This window comes from Cryptomeria japonica, chromosome 9 (genome assembly GCF_030272615.1).
Source record: "Cryptomeria japonica chromosome 9, Sugi_1.0, whole genome shotgun sequence".
Classification (NCBI taxonomy): domain Eukaryota; kingdom Viridiplantae; phylum Streptophyta; class Pinopsida; order Cupressales; family Cupressaceae; genus Cryptomeria; species Cryptomeria japonica.
Genome location: NC_081413.1, coordinates 455,568,344 through 455,589,354, shown reverse-complemented (window position 1 = coordinate 455,589,354; position 21,011 = coordinate 455,568,344). Strand labels below are relative to the sequence as shown.

General features: G+C 37.4%; 1 protein-coding gene across 1 annotated transcript; it reads left to right on the top strand.

Annotated features, from left to right (window-relative positions):
- The first annotated feature begins 19,569 nt into the window (after nucleotides 1-19,569).
- LOC131080029 (uncharacterized) lies at nucleotides 19,570-20,536 on the top strand. The gene has a single exon (XM_058018125.2). It carries the CDS (start codon nucleotides 19,776-19,778, stop codon nucleotides 20,211-20,213), a length of 438 nt encoding a protein of 145 aa, XP_057874108.1. The 5' UTR covers nucleotides 19,570-19,775; the 3' UTR covers nucleotides 20,214-20,536.
- The last annotated feature ends 475 nt before the right edge of the window (nucleotides 20,537-21,011 follow it).

The window sequence follows — 21,011 nt, the reverse complement described above, 5'->3', positions numbered from 1 at the left end:
TTATTGGCATAGGTCTCCTCAATCACTCTGTCGGGAATCGGTGTAGCTCAATTGCTCTCATTCTAATGGCTATAACTTCCCTGATGGCTCCGCTTTCTAGCTAGGCTTTTACTTTTACCTCTATATCATATCAGCGTAGGTCATTCCGATATACCTTTCTTCTATTCCTATGTGGCATTCTTCCCATTGGGTATTGGTATAACTCCCAACATGTTTCTCCGACGTTTTAAGTTATCTTGATAAGTCCTCCTTCATAGTCCGCATCTCATTTGTTACATTGAGTCACTTTATCGAGTATCAGAACAACTCATTTTATGTTTCCCCGATGACCCAATGTCATCGCCTTTGCACTTGTGTATCCTTTTACTCCCCTGGTCTATCGGCATATGTTTCCCCAATGAGATCTCCTTGTTTGCACCTATCTCTACTTTCTCATTGGGTATCAGTGTAACAAAAGATGTCTCCTCCCGATGAGGTGATGATATCTTGATGAATTTGTCTTCGGTCAGTGTAATTCATCCCGATCAAGTCTCCTTCTTCGTGCCCGGCTTGTCTTCCTCATCGGGTATCGACATAACCTAAAACACCTTTCACTGATGGTTTAAGTTGCCCCAATGACTAACTAGTTTTCTCCTTTTGGTATCACCTTATCAGAGTAGGTCATGCCAATAACACCGCCTTCACCACCTAGCCCATCGAGTATCAAGGTAGCACAAGATGACACTTTCCAATGACCCAATGACATTGTCGATGTTTACTTCGCATTCTCCTTCATCAGTGTAGGTTATATTGATAACCTCATCGGCTGTCAACACAACACTTTTCTCATGCCCCCAATAGTGAATGTTATGTCGATGAAACTCTCCTTTTGAACTTTCTTTTGGTTCTCCTTCGGGGTGGTCGACCTAGGTCACGCCGATAAGTTCTTTCATTGTTTCAGTTAGTTGGTCTTGTCGGGGTAACTTACGCTGATAGCTCAAATTTGATAATTATGCTAATTAAGCTCCTCTTCATATATTGTTTACACTTCCAACCAGAGAGTTTTTTAGTGGTGAATCTTCACCAATTGGCGAATTCTGCATTTTTTTTTTAGAAAATGGCAAATAGTCTGGGGCAACATAGTGGTCAAATTGCCTAGAATTTAGGGGTTAATGGTACACTATATTCTGTCTTCGCCATTGACCACACACCATTCGATGTGCATGGCCGTAAAATTTTCCTGGAATCACTCCGACGTGGGTATTAGATCCCCTCCGTTATTCACCAGAAATAGTAAAACGACCACGTACCCAGGGCCTAATTCGCCAACGGTAAATTAAATGTTCATTGCATGCGTCGACCAAATAATAAATTTGCCACTATCAATTAAAACATTATAAGTATTCAAGGACCCATTTCACCCCACTTAAATCAAGATGCATTTTGAAATGCCCACGCAATTCGCAAAAAATGCAATCATGGATTGATATAAATACACTCTTTCTTACAATTTGTTCATGTCTGATTAGTAAATTTGGGAGCTCTCGATTCACATTCTGCAATTTGAGTTGGAACGTCAAAGTTCATTGTAGGGTGGAGGGCTAGAGTTACAATCCTGCAATCCTGAATACTCAATTGAGAATGAAGATGAACTTGTTAGTACTAGTCAGTTTCTGGATCTTGAGTCCATTTGGTATATAGAAGCCTCAGATTGAGGCACTGAAGTGAATTAGCAGTCAGTTTATAGGTATTTATACTATAGTTCTTGAGTATAATTTCCAATACTATAGTTGTCATTGATGATTTTTGATATTGTATTCCTTGAATTTGTCAATCAGAATGGATAGTTATTTCATATTTTAAATTGTGAATTTGAATTATTAGTAAACAATTGAATTATTAGTAAATTGGTTCCACATTATGTTGAACATGAAATGCAACAATTTGTGTCACAAGATCTATAAAATTATTCATATTGCATAATTGTTAGAACCTTTCTACTGTTCTACATTAAATGCTTAACATGATGTTCATGGCGATTAGGGTTTTGTGTTTCTTTTTTGTCTTAGTTGGCTAGTAAACCGAAGTTGTCATGCGTTGAAAATATAATGTGTCCTCTCTTTATTTGTCCATGTCAACGTCAAGTGTGGTCAAACGGTTGGTCAAACAATGAGACATGTTTAATGTTTCATCTCTAACTCGCAGATAAATTTCATGTTTAACAATTTAAGTGGCGAGTTAGCGAGTGTTGGTTTGGGTTTAAATTGCGAAGGTCTCTAGTTTTTTGGGTGTTAGCATTTTATGTTAACGATCTAGAGATTGTTAATAAAATTACTTTGGTTGCAAGGTCTCAAATTGATTTGATGTCATGCATCATAGCCGCGAGAGTTAGTGAGTAAGTCATTAATGGTCTGTGTGCCACTACTCGCGCCTATTTATAATACTAATTAACATAAAACATCAATTTTTGTTGGTACTCACTGGGTCACTGCGGTCAAGAGATGAATAGTTTTGAGATTTTATGGTTATCGCTAGCTCGCAGGTCCTTTATCATCAAGTCAGTTTAAGTCATGAGCTTGCGAGTATTGGGAGATTTTAGTGGTCGCTACCTCGCAAGATGTTTTGCACTTGACCATTTTATGTTGCGAGGTTGCAACTGGGTGTGATTTTATGTTATTGCAAGGTCGCGAGGTGTTCGTGGTTAAGTCATTTTAATTTGCGATCATGCGATGTGGTTGGTATCACAGCTTAGTTGGTTTCGTCGCTTGCTCATAGGTTTTGAAGTTGTTTAGCATTTTATGTTGCGATCTGGTGATAGGTAAGTTTTGGTCTGATTTTGTGGTCATCGCATGCTCATGGGCTTGTAAGTCTTAAGTCAAAAAGTGTTGCGAGCATGCGATGGCAGTTAAGTGTCTTATTGTCATGGGATCGCAAGGGTTTAAGTAAAGTTAAGTTTTGAGTTACGAGCTTGTGATGAAATAAGTTGTTTTGTTAGATTTGTAGTGGTCGCCAGCTCGTAGGTAAAGAAAGAATATTACAAATGTTGTTGCGAGGTTGCGATTGAAAGGCTTGATGAAGATCAACGACTATCACTCACTTGCATGATTTTTTGAGGATTCATAAAAGGGGTTGCGAGCTTGCGATTAAGATGATTTGGTAGCATTGTCAGTAACTCATCGGTTACTTTCCAAATTGTTATAACCAGTTGTGAGTGTGCGATTAAAGATGGGGATTGACACGTGGACTTGTTTGTCGGGTTCTGTAAAAGTTTTGCCACGTGTTTTAATGACTTAATATCTTCAAATAGCCAATATTTTTTTTTTATGGTTTGAAAATAGCTTGAAATCACCAATATTTTATTTTTATGGTTTGAAAACAAGTTGAAATCACCAATATTTTTTTAATGGTTTGAAAATAGCTTGAAATCGCCAATGCAAATATTTTTCTAGTTTTAAAAACATTACAATTCACCCATGTAAATATTTTTTTGGTTTTAAAAACATTACAATTCGCTAGGATTTTTCACAAACTTTGAGCGATCATAGCTAATTTGCCAATGGATATTATTATTTTTTCTTCGTAAACTGCAAAAGAAAGCCAGTAAAATTAAAAATTTCCTCGGGAATTATACAGCTTTGACTAGGTTTTTACACCTTGTCTGAGTGGGGGGGTTTCTTAAAGTTTTCCCTACTTCCAACCTTCCATGGAAACTTCATATGTGCTAATAAGTGACGGATTCTATCACATTCATAAGAGACTACAAAATCTTAAACAAAGGGAGCTAGATGTCAATGCTTACACGGAGGAATTCCATAAACTGTCTTAGAGCTAAGAAGCATGAGAATGAGGTGGAGAAATTGACTAGATACATGAATGGATTGAGACAAAATATACAAGATGAAATCAATATCCTTACTCCCAATACCATTCATAAATGTTTTCAGTTAGCATTAAGGGCAAAAGACAAAATTAAGAGGAGGAGTGAACAAAATCAAAAGTTTAGAGGTGGCAAATCCTTTAGAGGAAGGGGCACTTTTAGTAGAGGACAATAAACATCAAGGAATGAAGAAAACTCAAGGCAATAAGGTGGTGGAGACTCTTCAAGGGGGCCATTTAGAGGATCCTTCAGAGGAAGAAACAATTCTAGGGGCAAATTTGGAAGCTCAGGAAGAGGAAATTCAGTTTTCACCAGTAGATGTTACAATTGTAATCAAGTTGGCCACACAATGGGAAAGTGTCCAGAGAAAGCAACCAGCTCTTCACACTCATACATGGGTGAGAGAAGAACACAATTAATGCAAGAAGAAGACAATCAAAGTGTGTCTTCCCCTCTCAGCAAGGCAGACCCAGTGACAGATGGTGAAAGTCTAATGCTAAGAAGGTCTTTGTTGAAGATTCCTCAAGCTCAAGAGACACCACAAAGGAAGAGTTTGTATAGAACAACTTGTAAGTCTCAAGGTAAGATTTGCAAAGTGATTGTAGACTCGGGTTCAACTGAGAATATAGTTTCAACTGAAATGGTGGATAAACTCAAGTTAAAGAGGCTACCACATCTCACTCCCTACAAGTTGTCATGGCTCAACTGGGGCCAACATGTCTTAGTTGATGAGAAAGCATGGGTAGACTATGAGATTGGTGAGTATAAGGACAAGATTTTATGTGATATATTGCCTATGGATGCTTGCCATTTGTTGTTGGGACGTCCATGGCAATTTGATGTAAAGGCTCAGCATGATGGAGAGAAGAATAGCTATGTCATTATCAAGAATGGTAAGAGGTATCAAATGGATCCATTACCTGATCCAAAAGAGGAAAAATAAGTGGGATCAAGTGTGATGATGATGAGTGGGAAAGAGTTTCTTAAGGTGATGAAACAAGAAGGAGATCAAGGGTATGCTATGATGAATCAATGATGAACAGTTAGTACCAAAATGGTACTAAGAGGGGTGGGTGAATCAGTACTGAGAAAAACACTTTTCCTTGAACTGGTTTGATTGAGAAAACTGCACTTGACTAGCAAGAAATATCACCGGTCTAAACTAGATTACTATCAGTTAAACATAGCGAAAGACATAAAACAGTAACTCAACTTTCCAGACAATCTAACATCTTATTTCCACTTCACCCATATGCATACACTAGTAATAATTCAATGGAAATGTAAAGACTTACTAGTTCAACATGCTTTACCGCTTAACAAAGAATAACAAAGTATCACATGAAAATCATCACACATAACACACATATTTTTCACGTGGAAACCCAACTGGAAAAAACCACGGTGGGGATGAATACCCACAAGCTGTTCTTTGAACCCTTTTGAAGTTCGCTCTATTAGGAGCCTAGTACGGTTAAAGACTTTACAACAGGTTATGTTAGGAACTGATCCTGCTAGGGATCACCTGGTTAAGGGATGGCTAAAATACCCGGTTAAGGGTTAAACCCTATTAAAGATTACCTTGTTAGAGGATTTTAAGAACTCAATGATTTTGAGTTACCCTGTTAAAGGATTTATAGCAAGCCAGTTAAAGCTACCCTATTAAGGGATTTTCCAATTGTTGAAGTGGTTAGAGGTCAACAGGTATTACAATGATCTGGTAACAACACTAAATGCTAATGCAGATTCGCTTTAGTTCCTTCCTTCTGCAATCACACTCTACAAGTATCTATTCTCTTATCTGGTTTGGCAAGAATCACGTATCTCTGCACTTGGATACACACACAACATTTTCCAACAACCTCAACATGAAAAACAACATCGACCTTATAGGAAATAGATAGGTTAGTAGCATAAACCCTAAACCCTAAACATTTAGGTTAAGCAATTCAGTCAATTCAATCCTAGTCGTTGAACATATTGCATTGATTACAACAGCCTTGAATAGATCTCAAGACGTTCTCCATCGTTCATTCTTTGCCTCTTCTTGGAGGCTGATAACCCATCACACGTTCTCCACTGTTTACAGAGACTTTGCACATTCCCGAGGTAGATAGGATCAATTTCCTTCATGCAAGATCCTTCACGGGCACAAGGCTGATGTGGCAACACAATCTGTTCTTCGTTACAATGCTAACTCATTACACAATGTCAATGGTTGAATCACACAGGCATAGAACACTTCAACCGAAAACCCTGAAGCTAAGACTACCAACCGGTAGTCATACCATATGAAGCCTTGATACAAAACATTCCATATACCAGTTCACATTCCCCCATACCGGTTCACTAGGATAGACATAGTGCTTCACTTTTTTTCACATATACCAGTTCACAACATCATACCGGTTTTTCTTGCATCGCATATACCAGTTCACAACATCATATCGGTTCTTCTTGCATCACATATACTGGTTCTCTTGCAAGTTGCTTACTTCAATATACCGGTTCATTCTTCACCATATTGACATCAATGACAACATACAATATCATCATTTCATCATACTCTGGACATATGCCAACAATCTCCCCCTTTGGCATTGATGGCAATATACAAAGATATTTCTCCGCTTCACATCTTCTCCCCCTTTGACAACAATGCCAAAGTGAAGGTAGAAACATCTATGTTCTACTATGTTGCTCCCCCTAAGGAGTAGCATCCTTCAACACACCAATCTTGATAAAAATATTTCAATGTAAGTCCTGACTGATGTGGAGCACACACCTTTAGTTTGCCTCTTGAAGGGGCAAGACCCCTAATTCACCTCTCAAATAGGCAAAGGTAGCCTTTGGTAGAGGCTTGGTGAATATGTCTACTAACTGCTCCTTACTGGAAACATGTTCCAGTACAACTTCTTTGATCTAAACCTTTTCCTTTAAGAAATGATGCTTAAGCTCAAAGTGCTTGGTTCTAGAGTGTAAAACCGGATTCTTGGAGATGTTAATCACACTTGCGTTGTCACAAAATATACTTACCGGTTCAAATACAGGAACTTTGAAGCCATTTAATACATGCTTCATCCAAATTGTCTGGGTGCAGTTCATAAATGCTGCAACATACTCTGCTTCTATTGTATACTGAGAGATACAGCTCTGTCTCTTACTCATCCATGAGACTAGTCTTCCACCAAGAAATAATGCACCTCCAGTTGTGCTCTTCTGGTCGTCCACATTACTAGCCCAGTCAGCATCTGTAAACACTTTCAGGTTGAAATCATTACTGTATGGATGCCATAATCCATAGTTAATAGTTCCCTTTAGATATCTCAGAATCTGCTTGACTACTACCAAGTGGGATTCTCTTGGGCTTTTCTGGAACTGTGCAACAATGCCCACTGCATGTGCAATGTCTGGTCTACTATGTACTACATAGTGCAATTTACCAATCATTGATCAGCATTCCTTCTCATTTACCAACCCTGAGTCATCCTCTTTGGATAATTTACAACTAGTCACCATCGGTGTACCAACCAGTTTGTTGTCTTCCATGCCAAAGGTCTTCAACACCTCTTTGACATATTTGGACTGAGTGATAAAGATTCCATCTTTCATTTGTTGAATCTATAGTCCAATGAAGAACTTAATCTCCCCTATAAGTGACATCTCAAACTCCTTTTTCATCTCATCTGCAAAATCATGACTCATCTTGTCATCTCCTCCAAAGCTTATGTCATCAACAAATACCTCATAGATCAGAATTTGATCTCCTTCTGACTTCAGGTAGATATTACTATCCTCACTTGTTCTCTCAAATCCAATCTTCACAAGATGGGAGTGCAAGTGTTCATACCATGCTATAGGTGCCTGCTTTAGTCCATACAAGGCCTTATGTAGCCTACAAACCATGTCACTATCTTGTGATAGGGAAAACCCATCTGGTTGCTCTATATACACCTCCTCTTCTAGTATTCCATTTAGGAATGCAGACTTTACATCCATTTGATATACTTTGAATCCATTGAATGCTGCATATGCAAGAAGCATACAAACTCCTTCCAATCTAGCTACTAGAGAAAAGGTTTCTCCATAGTCTTCTCCTTCTTCTTGGGCATATCCTTTACACACCAATTTGGCCTTATTTCTAACTACTGAGCCATCTTCATTCAGCTTATTTCTGAAAACCCATTTGGTGCCAATGACATTTTTATGCTCTGGTCTGGGTACCAAAGACCATGTACCATTCTTTTCTATCTAGTCAAGTTCCTCTTCCATTTCCTTGATCCAGTCTTCATCTTTATGTGCCTCTCTGAATGTTTTAGGCTCAAATTCAGAGATCATGCAAGAGTTTTATCTGATCTTTCTTCTTGTAAGAATTCATGCATCCTTGTCTCCTATGATCTACTTTGGATCATGATTCAGCTTTATATACCTAGGAATGATCTTAGTTGTTTCCTCTTTCTTTTCTTCTTCATCCTCATCTTCATCAACATCAGCATCTACCAGTGTAGGAGCATTGTTACTAGTGCTTGGCTGTTTTGCAACCGGTTCCAAGAAGGTTACTACCGGTTCATCTCCTACTTGCTCACTGTTGGTTTCCTCAGATTTCTCAGAGGTTTCATCAACTCTAACATTGATGCTTTCAACAATTCTCTGATTCCTATTGTTGAAACATTTGAGAGCTTTTCGTTTTGTGGAATACCCTAAGAATATTCCCTCATCACATTTAGCATCAAACTTGCTCTGATGTTCACTCCTCTTGATATAACATTTACTACCAAACACTTTGAAGTAGCTTACCATTGGTGTCTTACTAGTCCAATACTCATATGGTGTTTTGTCCTTACCCTTTTTGATGAGTACTCGGTTCATTGTGTAGATTGCAGTGCTCACCACTTCTCTCCAAAAGGTGTGAGCAACCTTTCCTTGGATCAACATAGTTCTAGCTACTTCAACAATAGTTTGGTTGTTTCTCTCTGCTAGGCCATTCTGCTGTGGATTCTGGGGGGCAGACAGTTGCCTCTTGATGCCATTCTCTTCATATTATTTGTTGAATTTACCGAAAGTGAATTCTCCTCCTTGATCAGTTCTTAAGCACTTAATCCTCTTACCGCTTTCTTTTTCAGCTAGTGCTTTGAAGGCTTTGAACTTTCCAAAAGATTCAGATTTGTCCTTCATGAATGTGACCCACATCATTCTTGAGCAATCATTAGCAAGAATCATAAAATACCTATCTCCCTGCACACTCCTAGTTTTCATAGGACCACACAAATCAGTATGCACAAGATCAAGTAAATTGTCTACAGTGAAAGGTTTACCTTTGAAGGTTGAGGAAGACATTTTCCCCAGTTGACACTCTCTGCACAAAGGATTATCTGGTTTGCTGAGCATAGGCAATCCTTTAACTGCCTTGATCTTACTGGCCTTCACAATATTATCAAAGTTTACATGGTAGAGTCTCCTATGCCATATCCAACTATCCTCAAACTTAGCCATTAGACATGTACTAACATTAGCATTTAGCTGAAATAGGTTACCTTTGGTTTGCATACCGGTAGCCATCAGTTCACCATTCTTTCCTTTGATTTTGCACATTCCATTTCTGAATTCCAGAGTGAGTCCATTATCATTCAGTTGAGAAACACTCAAGAGGTTATGCCTGAGATCTTCTACCCAATACACATTGTCAGCATTGCTTCTTCCATTTAGAGAGATGGACCCTCTGCCTTTTACCATACATGGTGCTTCATTACCAAAACGAACCACACCACCATCATACTCTTCCAGAGATAGAAACATCATACTCTTCCAGAGATAGAAACTTACTCTGGTCACCCGTCATATGGTGAGAACAACCACTGTCAATAATCCACTCATTGGAATTATCAAAGTGGGAGACAAGAGCCTTCTTGTTTGACACATCTTCCTTGACTGCTACAAACACAATATCTTCATTTTCCTCATCTTGTGATTCCTCATCAGTGACACCTTCATCAACTGCTACAAAATAATTTCTCCAGTTTCCTCCTTTGAACTTCTTGAACCTCTCCGGTTTATCCTTGTTGTCACCATTAGGGAAGTTTACAACAATGTGTCCTATCCGGTTACAAGAAAAGCATTTCAAAGGAAGCTTACCTCTATATTTACCAGTTCACTTGGGAAGTCTCTTGGCAAGAAGAGCTTCAAATTCCATCAGGATCTCCTCATCATCCATTTCTCTACTTTGTTTTGGTTCACCACTGGTACTAGCTTCTTTGCCTTTTCTAGATGGTGTAGTAGATGCTCTGAAGGCTGATTCAGTCTTCTGAATACCACCATCATAATTATTTAGCTCATAAGCTATTAACTTTGCAATGATGGATTCCAGGGATACCTTTGTCTTGTCTATAGACCTCAACTCCTGAATAGCAACAACCCTTATTGCATAGACCAGTAATAAGGATCTCAAAAATTTGCTAACAACAGTGGAATCTTCCATTTTACCACCTGCACTCTTGATATCTCCAACAACAGTTTTGATTCTTATTCTATATTGTTGAATGGTCTCTCCTTCAACCATCTGCATATCTTCAAACTTTCCCCTAAGGCTTTCTTCCTTAGCTTGTTTCACATGCTCATCACCGCCATAGATATTCTCAAGGGCATCCCATACTTCTTTGGGATTCTCTTTGTCCTGAACATCAATAAACTCAATGTCAAATAAACTGCTAATTAGGGCTTCCATGACTTGCCCATTCTCCCAAATCTCTCTCTTTTGATCATCGGTGAGAGTATTGGTAAGGATAAAATAAGAATTCTCAACATAGCTCCAGTGTTGAGCACCCATGGTTCTGATGTATATCTTCATTTTGTCCTTCCATATTTTAAAGTTGTCTCTGTTGAACTTTGGACCTTCCCTCTTCATCATTAGATTAGGATCTTTACCTCAAGTGGTTAAGCTTACAACACAGAGTACCTGGAGGATTCTCTGATACCAATTGATGAATCAATGATGAATAGTTAGTACCAAACTGGTACTGAGAGGGGGGGTGAATCAGTATTGAGAAAAACACTTTTCCTTGAACCGGTAGGGGGGGGTGAATCAGTATTGAGAAAAACACTTTTCCTTGAACCGGTTTGACTAAGAACACTGCACTTGACTGGAAAACAATATCACCGGTTAAACACAGTGAAAGACATAAACTGGTAACTTAGCTTTCCATACAATCTAACATCTTATTTCCACTTCACCCATATGCATACACTAGTAATACTTCAATAGAAATGTAAAGACTTACTAGTTCAACATGCTTTACCACTTAATAGAGAATAACAAAGCATCACATGAAAAGCATCACACATAACACACATATTTTTCACGTGGAAACCCAACTGGGAAAAACCACGGTGGGGATGAATACCCACAAGTTGTTCTTTGAACCCTTTTGAAGTTTGCTCTGTTAGGAGCCTAGTCCGGTTAAAGACTTTACAACAGGTTCTGTTAGGAACTGATCCTGCTAGGGATCACCTGGTTAAGGGATGGCTAAAATACCCAGTTAAGGGTTAAACCTTGTTAAAGGTTACCTTGTTAGAGGATTTTAAGAACTCAATGATTTTGAGTCACCCTGTTAAAGGATTTACAACAAGCCAGTTAAAGCTACCCTGTTAAGGGATTTTCCAACTATTTAAGTGGTTAGAGGTCAACAGGTATTACAATGACCTGGTAACAACACTCAATGCCAATGCAGATCCGCTTTAGTTCCTTCCTTCGGCAATCACACTCTGCAGGTATCTATTCTCTTATCTGGTCTGGCAAGAATCATGTATCTCTGCACTTGGATACACACACAACATTTGCCAACAACCTCAACATGAAAAACAACATCGACCTTATAGGAAATAGATAGGTCGGTAGCATAAACCCTAAACCCTAAACTTTTAGGTTAAAAAATTCAGTCGGTTCAATCCTAGCCATTGAACATATTGCATTGATCACAACAGTCTTGAACAGATCTCAAGACGTTCTCCATCATTCATTCTTCACCGCTTCTTGGAGGCTGATAACCCATCACATGTTCTCCACCGTTTATAGAATTCACACATTCTTGAGGTAGATAAGATCAATTTCCTTCATGCAAGATCCTTCACGCGCACAAGGCTGACGTGGCAACACAATCTATTCTTCATTACAATACTAACTTATCACACAATGTCAGTGGTTGAATCACACAGGCATAGAACACTTCAACCGGAAACCCTGAAGCTAAGACTACCAATCGGTAGTCATATGATATGAAGCCTTGATACAAAACATTCCATAAACTAGTTCACATTCCCACATATCAGTTCACTAGGACAGACATGCTGCTTCACTTTTTTTCACATATACCGATTGACAACATCATACCGGTTCTTCTTGCATCACATATACCGGTTCACAACATCATACTGGTTCTTCTTGCATCACATATACCGGTTCTCTTGCAAGTTGCTTACTTCAATATACCGGTTTATTCTTCAGCATATTGACATCAATGACAACATAAAATATCATCATGTCATCATACTCCGCACATATGCCAACATGCTATTGTGCTCAAACCTAGTGAAGAAGGTAAGGCAGATCCAATGGAAGAAGTGCCACAAGAGGTGAAGGGTCTACCCAAACAATATGCAGAAGTAATAGGAGAAGATCTACTCAATTCTTTACCATCAATGAGGGATGTAAATCACCAAATAGACCTAATTCCAGGGGCAAGTTTTCCTAACAAGGTTGCCTACAAAATGACACCTAGTCAAAATGAAGAAATTGCCAGACAAGTGCAGGAGCTCTTGGACAAAGGATTCATCAAAAAGAGTTTGAGTCCATGTGTTGTACCTATTGTCTTAGCACCCAAGAAAGGGTGAAAATGGAGAATGTGTACAAATTCTAGAGCAATCAATAAGATCAATATAAGGTACCGGTTTCCTATGCCAAGGATAGAAGACTTGTTGGACAATCTTGGGGGTGCAAACTACTTCACAAAGGTGGATTTAAAATCAGGTTATCATCAGATAAGAATCAGACCAGGGGATGAATGGAAGACAACCTTTAGGACCAATGTTGGCCTCTATGAGTGGTTGGTCATGCCATTTGGCCTTACCAATGCACCTAGCACCTTTCAAGGCTCATGAATGAAGTCTTGGTTGAGTTCATAGGTAAATTTGTGATTGTATATCTTGATGAAATTCTAATCTTTAGCAAGTCCAAAGAAGAACATCTCAAGGATGTGGAGATGGTCATGAAGAAGATGAAAAAGGCACAACTCAAAATCAACCTTGAAAAGTGTGAGTTTCTCAAGACTGAACTTGTATATCTTGGTTTTGTCATTTCACAAGGTTGTCTAAAAATGGATCCTAGTAAGGTTAAGGCAATCCTTAGTTGGCCTACACCTAATAATATCAGTGATGTTAAGAGCTTCCATGGGTTAGCATCATTTTATAGGAAGTTTGTAAGAAACTTTAGTCATGTGTGTGCTCCTGTGCTCAATACTATCAAAGGGGGAGTTAAGTGCCAGTTTAGGTGGACAGAGGAGGCCCAAAAGGGATTTGAGTTGTTGAAAAAGAAGACAGCTAAGTTACCTACCCTTCGGTTTCCTGATTTCAATCGATTATTTACAGTTGAGTGTGATGCTAGTCAAAGAGCAATAGGGGTTGTTTTGAGTCAAGAGGGTCTTCCCATAGCCTTTTTCTCTGAAAAGTTGAATGAAGCAAAACAATAGTACTATGTATATGACTTGGAGTTCTATGCCATGGTGCAAGCCTTGAAGAAATGACATCATTACTTGCTGCCCAAAGATTTTGTGGTCTATACTGACAACCATTTCCTTAGTTTTCTCAATGGACAAGAGAAGTTGAATCAGAAGCACCTCAAGTGGGTAGAATACCTACAATCTTATACCTTCACTATCAAGCATAAGAAGGGCACCTCAAATAAAGTTTCTGATGCACTCAGTAGGAGAGTCATGACCATACAAGAGGTTAAATTGCACAGTGTGGGGTTGGAGGAGTTGAGAGACCTCTACAAAGAAGACAAAGATTTTGCTGATATATATGCTACATGTTCTGATTTTTCTAACACTTCTCATGTTTCCTACTCAGAGTATATGATACAGGAAGGTTTTTTGTTTAAAGGACATATCCTTTGTATACCCCAATTCTCTATGAGTCAAAACATCATTCAAGAGAAACATCAAGGGGGTCTAGGAGGTCATTTTGGCAATGATAAAACAATGGAGTAGGTTAGTTGGTTCTACTATTGGCCCAAGTTGCAATCAGAAGTAAGGAGATTTGTTGAAAAATGTGCCATATGTCAGAGAGAAAAATTATCAGCAAGTAATTTAGGTTTATATCAGCCCTTAGTCATACCCCAACGGCCTTGGGAATGTTTGAGCATGGACTTTGTGTTGGGTTTACCAAGAACACCAAGAGGATTTGATAGTGTTTATGTGGTGGTAGATAGGTTTAGAAAAATGGCTCACTTAATCCCTTGTAAGAGTACCAATGATGCCACCTATATTGCAGGTCTTTTCTTCAAAGAAATAGTGGGAATCCATGGACTTCCAGTTAGCATTGTGAGTGATAGGGATGTTAAGTTTTTGAGTCACTTCTGGAGAACCTTATGGAAGAAGTTGGGTACTAGAATCTCATTTTCATCTGCCTACCATCCACAATCAGATGGTTCAATTGAGGTGGTCAATAGGTCCTTGGGTAATCTCCTAAGGTGTCTCACTAAGCAGCATGGTCAGACTTGGGACTTGGTGATCAGCCAAGCAGAATATGCATACAATGATTCAATCAACCGGAGTATAGGTAAAAGTCCTTTTGAAGTTGTTTATGGAATGCATCCCAGAGGTGTCTTAGAACTTAGTGATATCAGTACAATGACCCACAAGAGTTCTCAAGGAGAGATTTTTGCTGAAGGTATTAAGGAAATTCATGACAAAGTATGACAATCCTTGCAACAAAAGTCAAAAAAATATAAGGAACAAGCTGATCAATCAAGAAGGAACTTGCAATTTAAGGTTGGAGACTTAGTTTTGTCTTATCTCGGAAAGGAAAGACTTCCAAAAGGACATCCAACCAAGTTGATGAAGAAGAAGATTGGGCCACTCAAGATTGTGCATAAGTTTGGCCAAAATGCCTAAGGTTGAACTACCTCCTTCTTTGGCCATATCTCCTATTTTCAATATTTGCGACTTGTATCCCTATAAAGGAGAATCTCAGACCTCTCAGATGGATACCACATTGCAATCTGAAGAGGATTGGGTGAAGGATTTACCAGATAGTCAACTGGTTTAGTTGGAAAGCATCTTGGATACCAAGGTGTTCAAGAAGACAAGAAAGGGCATCTACAAACATTATCTTGTGAAATGGGTAGGTCTACCTAATTCAGAGGCTATGTGGATGTCAGAAGCTGACATAATTCATCATGGAGTACAACTAGCAGATCTGATAACTTAAGGGACTTGAGTTCCTTGCCCCAGGGGAGTATGGTGTAGAGCAGCTAGGTCAAAGTTGTCTTTTCTTGCATTTTAGAGTTTTTGTTTGATTTCAAGTTATTTTATGTTGTAATAAGGTGGAAGAAATCCTATGATTCTTTTTGAAGCCATAGTTTGGTTGTCCACACTTTTGTTGTGCTCAGGATCCAAAATTGTCATTATCCTGAAATGTTGTCAAAATGTCCATTTTTGGTTTTTACCAGGTCGATGCCTGGAAACTTGCTAGAATGTTTGGAAATGGTTTTAATCTATTTTGGGATGCCATTTGAGTGATTTTTCAGTCCTTGAGAGCCTTGGAGTGTGTTTTTGCACTCATAGGTAAAAGTTGTCAAAAAATTGGTCATGACAACTTTTGCATTTTTAGGCAAAAGTTGTCCATGAAGGAAATGGCGTTGGAATTTGGTTGGAACCAACTTAAAATGGTATATAAAACCTTATAATAATCTCCAATAACAGGTTAATCAACTTTTGGTTTGCATTCAATTCATTTGCCAAGGGTTTCCTATGCCTTTCCTCACGTTTGGATTGTTTTTGCTTTGATTTTCTGTTTTTATATGACCTGTACGGTATGGTACGGTGCTCATAATAGAAAAGGAAGTTAGTAATTTGTTTTATCTTTCCAACAAGTATAATATGAAGGTCTTAAGTGCCTTGGATCAAAAGTTATCACTGTTTTTGTAAAAGTTGCTCACAAACCCTTGAAACTTGGGGTTTTGATTGTAAAAATGCATTTTACCTGAGCATCCATGAATGGAACAAGTTTCAATCTATTGGATGGCTTGGTTAGTCTCTTTAAATAGTTTTAGAGTAGGTGTTTTGTGTTTTTTTAGGCCACAAGGAGGAGAATGGGTGAGATGAATAACACACAAGCTTGTAGCTAGTGTGTGGGGGTAGTAGAGATTGCTCATTTTCAGTGCCATGGAGAAGTGACACCCCAGCAACCCATAGTGTTTTGGAAAGGTCTATGAGTGTAATAAAATAATCCAAGTTTGTTTGGGTTGTTGATTGTGACTGGTGAAGAGTTTGGAGCACATCTTCCAAAACTGCCTAGAAGCCCTAAACCTCTTAAAAATAGCTCTATTTCAGTAACCCTAGTTGTACAACAAACCTAGATGGGAAGCTGAGTGATCTTGTTTAATTTCCAAATGGGTATCTTAATATGTAAAAATATCAAGGGTTTGTTAGGTAATTTTGGGGAAAAATACCAAAAAAACAGTCAAATAAGGGCTAGTCAATTAGGCCTAATAGCAGTTGGTAGAAGCAAGTTGAAAGCCTAGGGCTTGGCAGGAAGGTGCTAACCTTGTCAATGCATAAAATGACCTTTAACATACTTGTACAACATACACACAATCTTTAAACATGTTGTTAGAGTGAAGATCCTTGGTGGAGGTCTTTAGAGCCTAGTTGGAGCTTTGGGAACCTAGTAGGAGACCATCTCAAAATCAGAGATTTGGGTCAGAACCAACAAGAAACCTCAAGAGGCTATACCTAGAAGGCAATCCAATAGATTTTAGGCCTTGGAGGTCTAAGGAGTGTACCCTAACAAGTTAACTTGGAGGATCTTGAGTAGAAGGGTGAGTTGAGGAGTTGGGGTGAGTAAGGGTGAATTGGAGAGCTAGGCACAAGATCTTTGCTTCAGTTAGGTTAGGTGGTTAGAAGTTAGGATGCATGTGGGTAATTTGAATTTAAAAATTCAAATTATAGGAAAAGACTAATTAATTCTCAACAACTCATAAATTGATTTGTTTTAATTGACTAGGGGATTAGAAGAATTGAATGAAGATGGGGGGATGATTGATTAATTTGAATTAATTAATCAAAGGGGATTATTGAAATGAGCCTATTAAATAAATCCTTAGATTTATTAATAAGTAGATGAAAGGGAGGATTTAATCAAATTGCTAATGAATTTAATTAAATTGGGGAGGGGGATTAATTAAATAATTACTTATTTAATTAATTATCTTCAGATCATTTTTAGGTGTATACAACTGTCAACATATATAAGTAGTTGTATTTCATTTTCATATACTTTTTCCATGCCTTAATTTGAATAACATTGATAAATATATTTTTATGACCTAATTTGTTATCATGATATAAATAAGGTGTCTTGTATTCAATAATTTAAGCACATTTACAAGTGCAAGCATGAGATCTAGTGCTTCACCATTAATAAGGGTCCCAACAATGTTAAAGATCTAGGTGAAGGACAATTTCATAATCTATACACCTCATTGGATTCTAGAAGGAAAGTGATTGTGTTGTCACTATTCTTAGATTTGTTTCTCACCTTCCTCCTCCACATGGTAATTTATAGTATGATAGTTGTTTGTGGTTGTAAGGAAAAACATTTGGGTGATGCTCTCCCTCTTGTAGTTGAAGAATGTGGAAGAGTTTGTTACTTTAAATTATCTAAAGTTTATAAGGCAATTGTATTATTAATTATTTATAAAATATGTACATTGTGACATCATTATGAAACTTGTAATATGTATCTTACAAAATATTGATCAATGCTTAGTGTTATGTAATTTTTAATTAATCAAAACTAATGTAAATGAATAGTGTAATATGTTAGAAATCTTCATGCATTTCTTAAGAGCAATGATGTTGTATTTAATTATGTCACAAAAGATTATGGTTTATAATAAGGAACTTACATTATTTTTAGAGATAATGAATTGCTATTCATCACAAAACTTCCCATGAAACTAGGGTCTGTTATTTTTCAACAAAATCACAATTCAATATTGAATGCGAATTAATGAGAAAGGAACTCTTTAGGAGAAGAGAGGTAGAGGACAATTCTATCTTAGGCTAGACCGATTCCATCAAAATGTTATCTTAAATAGGTATTTTGAATGTAAAAAGTAAGTCCAAAATGTTGATAAAACTAACATTGATATCTTTAATACATCTATATACACAACATCAAGATATATTTGTCTTGAGGTGCCTATCTAAACTATGCCATAAATTTAATATAGACGCTCTGAGAAAAATATCCCAAAAAATATTTAGAATATCTAATCAAAATAAACCTAAAATAAATGGGAAAGTGAGGGATATATAATTTTGACAATTATAATATTAAGTATCTCTTAACTTTTTAAACTTATTCCGTAGAAAAATTACCAAAGGGTCGTAATCTAATTAGCTGAACACAATTAGTGAGTATGATGTTAGGTTCCCCTTATTACACCATCTACCAAGGTTCAAATTCCAAGAGGTTGAATCTTCAAGAAAAATATAGATGCTTCGAGAAAAATATCTCTCAAATTTTTTTAAATAGATATATTTAAAATATCTAATCAAAATGAACCCAAAATAAGTGGGAAAGTGAGAGATGTATAATTTTGAACATTATAACATTATCTCTTAACTTTAAAACTTATGTCCTAGAAAAAATACCAAAGGGTCGTAATCTAATTAGTTGAACACAATTAGTGTGCATGATGGTATGTTCCTTAATTACACCATCCACCAAGGTTCAGATGCCTAGAACTGCAATAAATACAAGATGAGGCCAAATTCATGTCTCTATTGACTTTGGTCGAACAAATACCCCTCAATCTTGACTCTTAATGGAAGAAGTGTCATCTTAGACTTATGCTCCCAATAATAACGAGTTGGTCAATCCTTGACTCTAAACCAAAGAAGTTCATCCTAAACTTATGTTCCCACAATTAATGGGTTGGCCAATCTGTAAATCTTAACTATAAAAATGTCATCTTTGATTCATGCTCTTAATATGAACGCATTGTAAACAATCAATATAAAAATGATTACCATCTCATAGAAAGAAAAAACCATGTCCTATTGTATACATCATCCATGAAAGTTAAACCTATTCAAAAGGGGAAAATAGAATTAAAAAATTGAACATAGATCAAAGTGTAAATAGAGATGGTGGCTTGGTGGGTGAAATGACCATGGGTCAAACCTAATATGGTAGTTGTGTTTCATGTGTATTTCTTTCTCCCATCCTTTCATTTGAATATCATTGGTAGATGTATTTGTATGACCTAATTTGTTATCACGGGATAAATAAGGTGTCTTATCTTGAACAGTTTGAACACACTTGCATTAGATACACCATGAATAAGGGTACCCACAATGTCAAACATTTAGGTAGGGAAAATTCTTGTAATTTCGTAATATACACTTCATTGGATTCTAGAAGGAAAGCGACTGAGTCGTCTCTATTCATACCCATTTTTTCCTCCATTCCTCCTCCACGTGGTAATGCCCACCATGGTGGTTGTCTAGATTTCCATGGAAGACTAAAATCTCCTCTGACTTGATGGATCAAACGGCATAAAATGTCTTAAATTCATTTGGGTGAATGCCAGATTGGTCCCTAAACATTCCCTGAACTCAGATGATCTTCACAGACAAAAATGTGGGCATGTTTAGGGCTTCGCAATTGTTTCATAACACCCAGTTGGGTGATTTGCTGCAATCATTTCATGGAGGAAACGTGTGATTCAGAGGCTCTTTGGGATTCAGGAGGAGATTGTTTTCTGTCTGATAGATTCAATGAATTGGATCGTTTGTTCATAGCAGATGATGCACAATCTACAACTAGTAATACCAGTTGCATGGAAGATTTGGATGAAAAAGAGTACAAATGCAGAGAATTTGGAGACCCAATTCCGCAGAACTATATACAGTATCTAGCGAAAGCCTCAGATGATGAGCTTGGCTTGCCTCCCAATCTTGATGGGTTTGCAGATGAAATGCTTCAGGGCAATGACATGGATTTGGACTTTGATGTGGAGCGTAGTGAAAGAAAAGTGGATGATTCACACTTCTGGCTTTCTCTCTTGCAAGGCTAACAAATTTTCTGGTTTTTCCTGTCACACTGAAAGTAAATTGTGATGTACAGGTCTTATACAAATTTGTAAATTGTTTGTGCCAGACTGTGGAAGGCATGCGTAGTCCTAGAATGTAAGTTCTAGTCCTGCATTACTCATAAAACCCATGTAGAAAATGAATTTGTGGGTATCTATTTGTTTTACAAGATTGGTTAAAAATGATTTGGTTTCAGGCTTTCAGTAATGGTGGATTAAGATTAGAAAATCTCATTTGATGATGAAGAAATAGACTCTGTAATTTTTGTCAAAATGTTCATTAATGAAGTGTTGAATGTATTTTTTGATCGGTGTAGCAAGATTCTTTTGTTGTTACAATCTAATCTGTTTAAAATTTCTCAGTGAGGTACATTTGCATAGAAAATTGTTGTATAATTCAATGAATAAATGAAAGAGATAAAAAGATTTTTTTTAAGTTTAGGATAGGGTGACTATGGTTTTGCAGATAGTTTATTGTAATATGGGACTATCTCATACTCGTTGCAGAGGCATCAAATTGTGCTACAAAAGAGGCATACATATCTTACTCCATGTGAGATTTGAACTTGATGCTGAACCTTGGGAAGAGCATTTATTGCCCCTACCTAAAAATCTCTTTATTGCCCCTACCTAAAAGTCTATTTATTGCCCTTCTTTTTCTTAGGTAGAGATATTTTTCCTTGGGGTTGTCTTGTCATTTGATTTAAATATCACACATTTCAATTTTCAAATAATGAATATTAATTTTACATTTCATTTTTGTTAAAAAGTAGTAAATAGTTA

Bases quoted from the DNA above. Each gene is read 5' to 3' on its own strand.
- LOC131080029 (XM_058018125.2), top strand. From the start codon at position 19,776: ATGTGGGCATGTTTAGGGCTTCGCAATTGTTTCATAACACCCAGTTGG.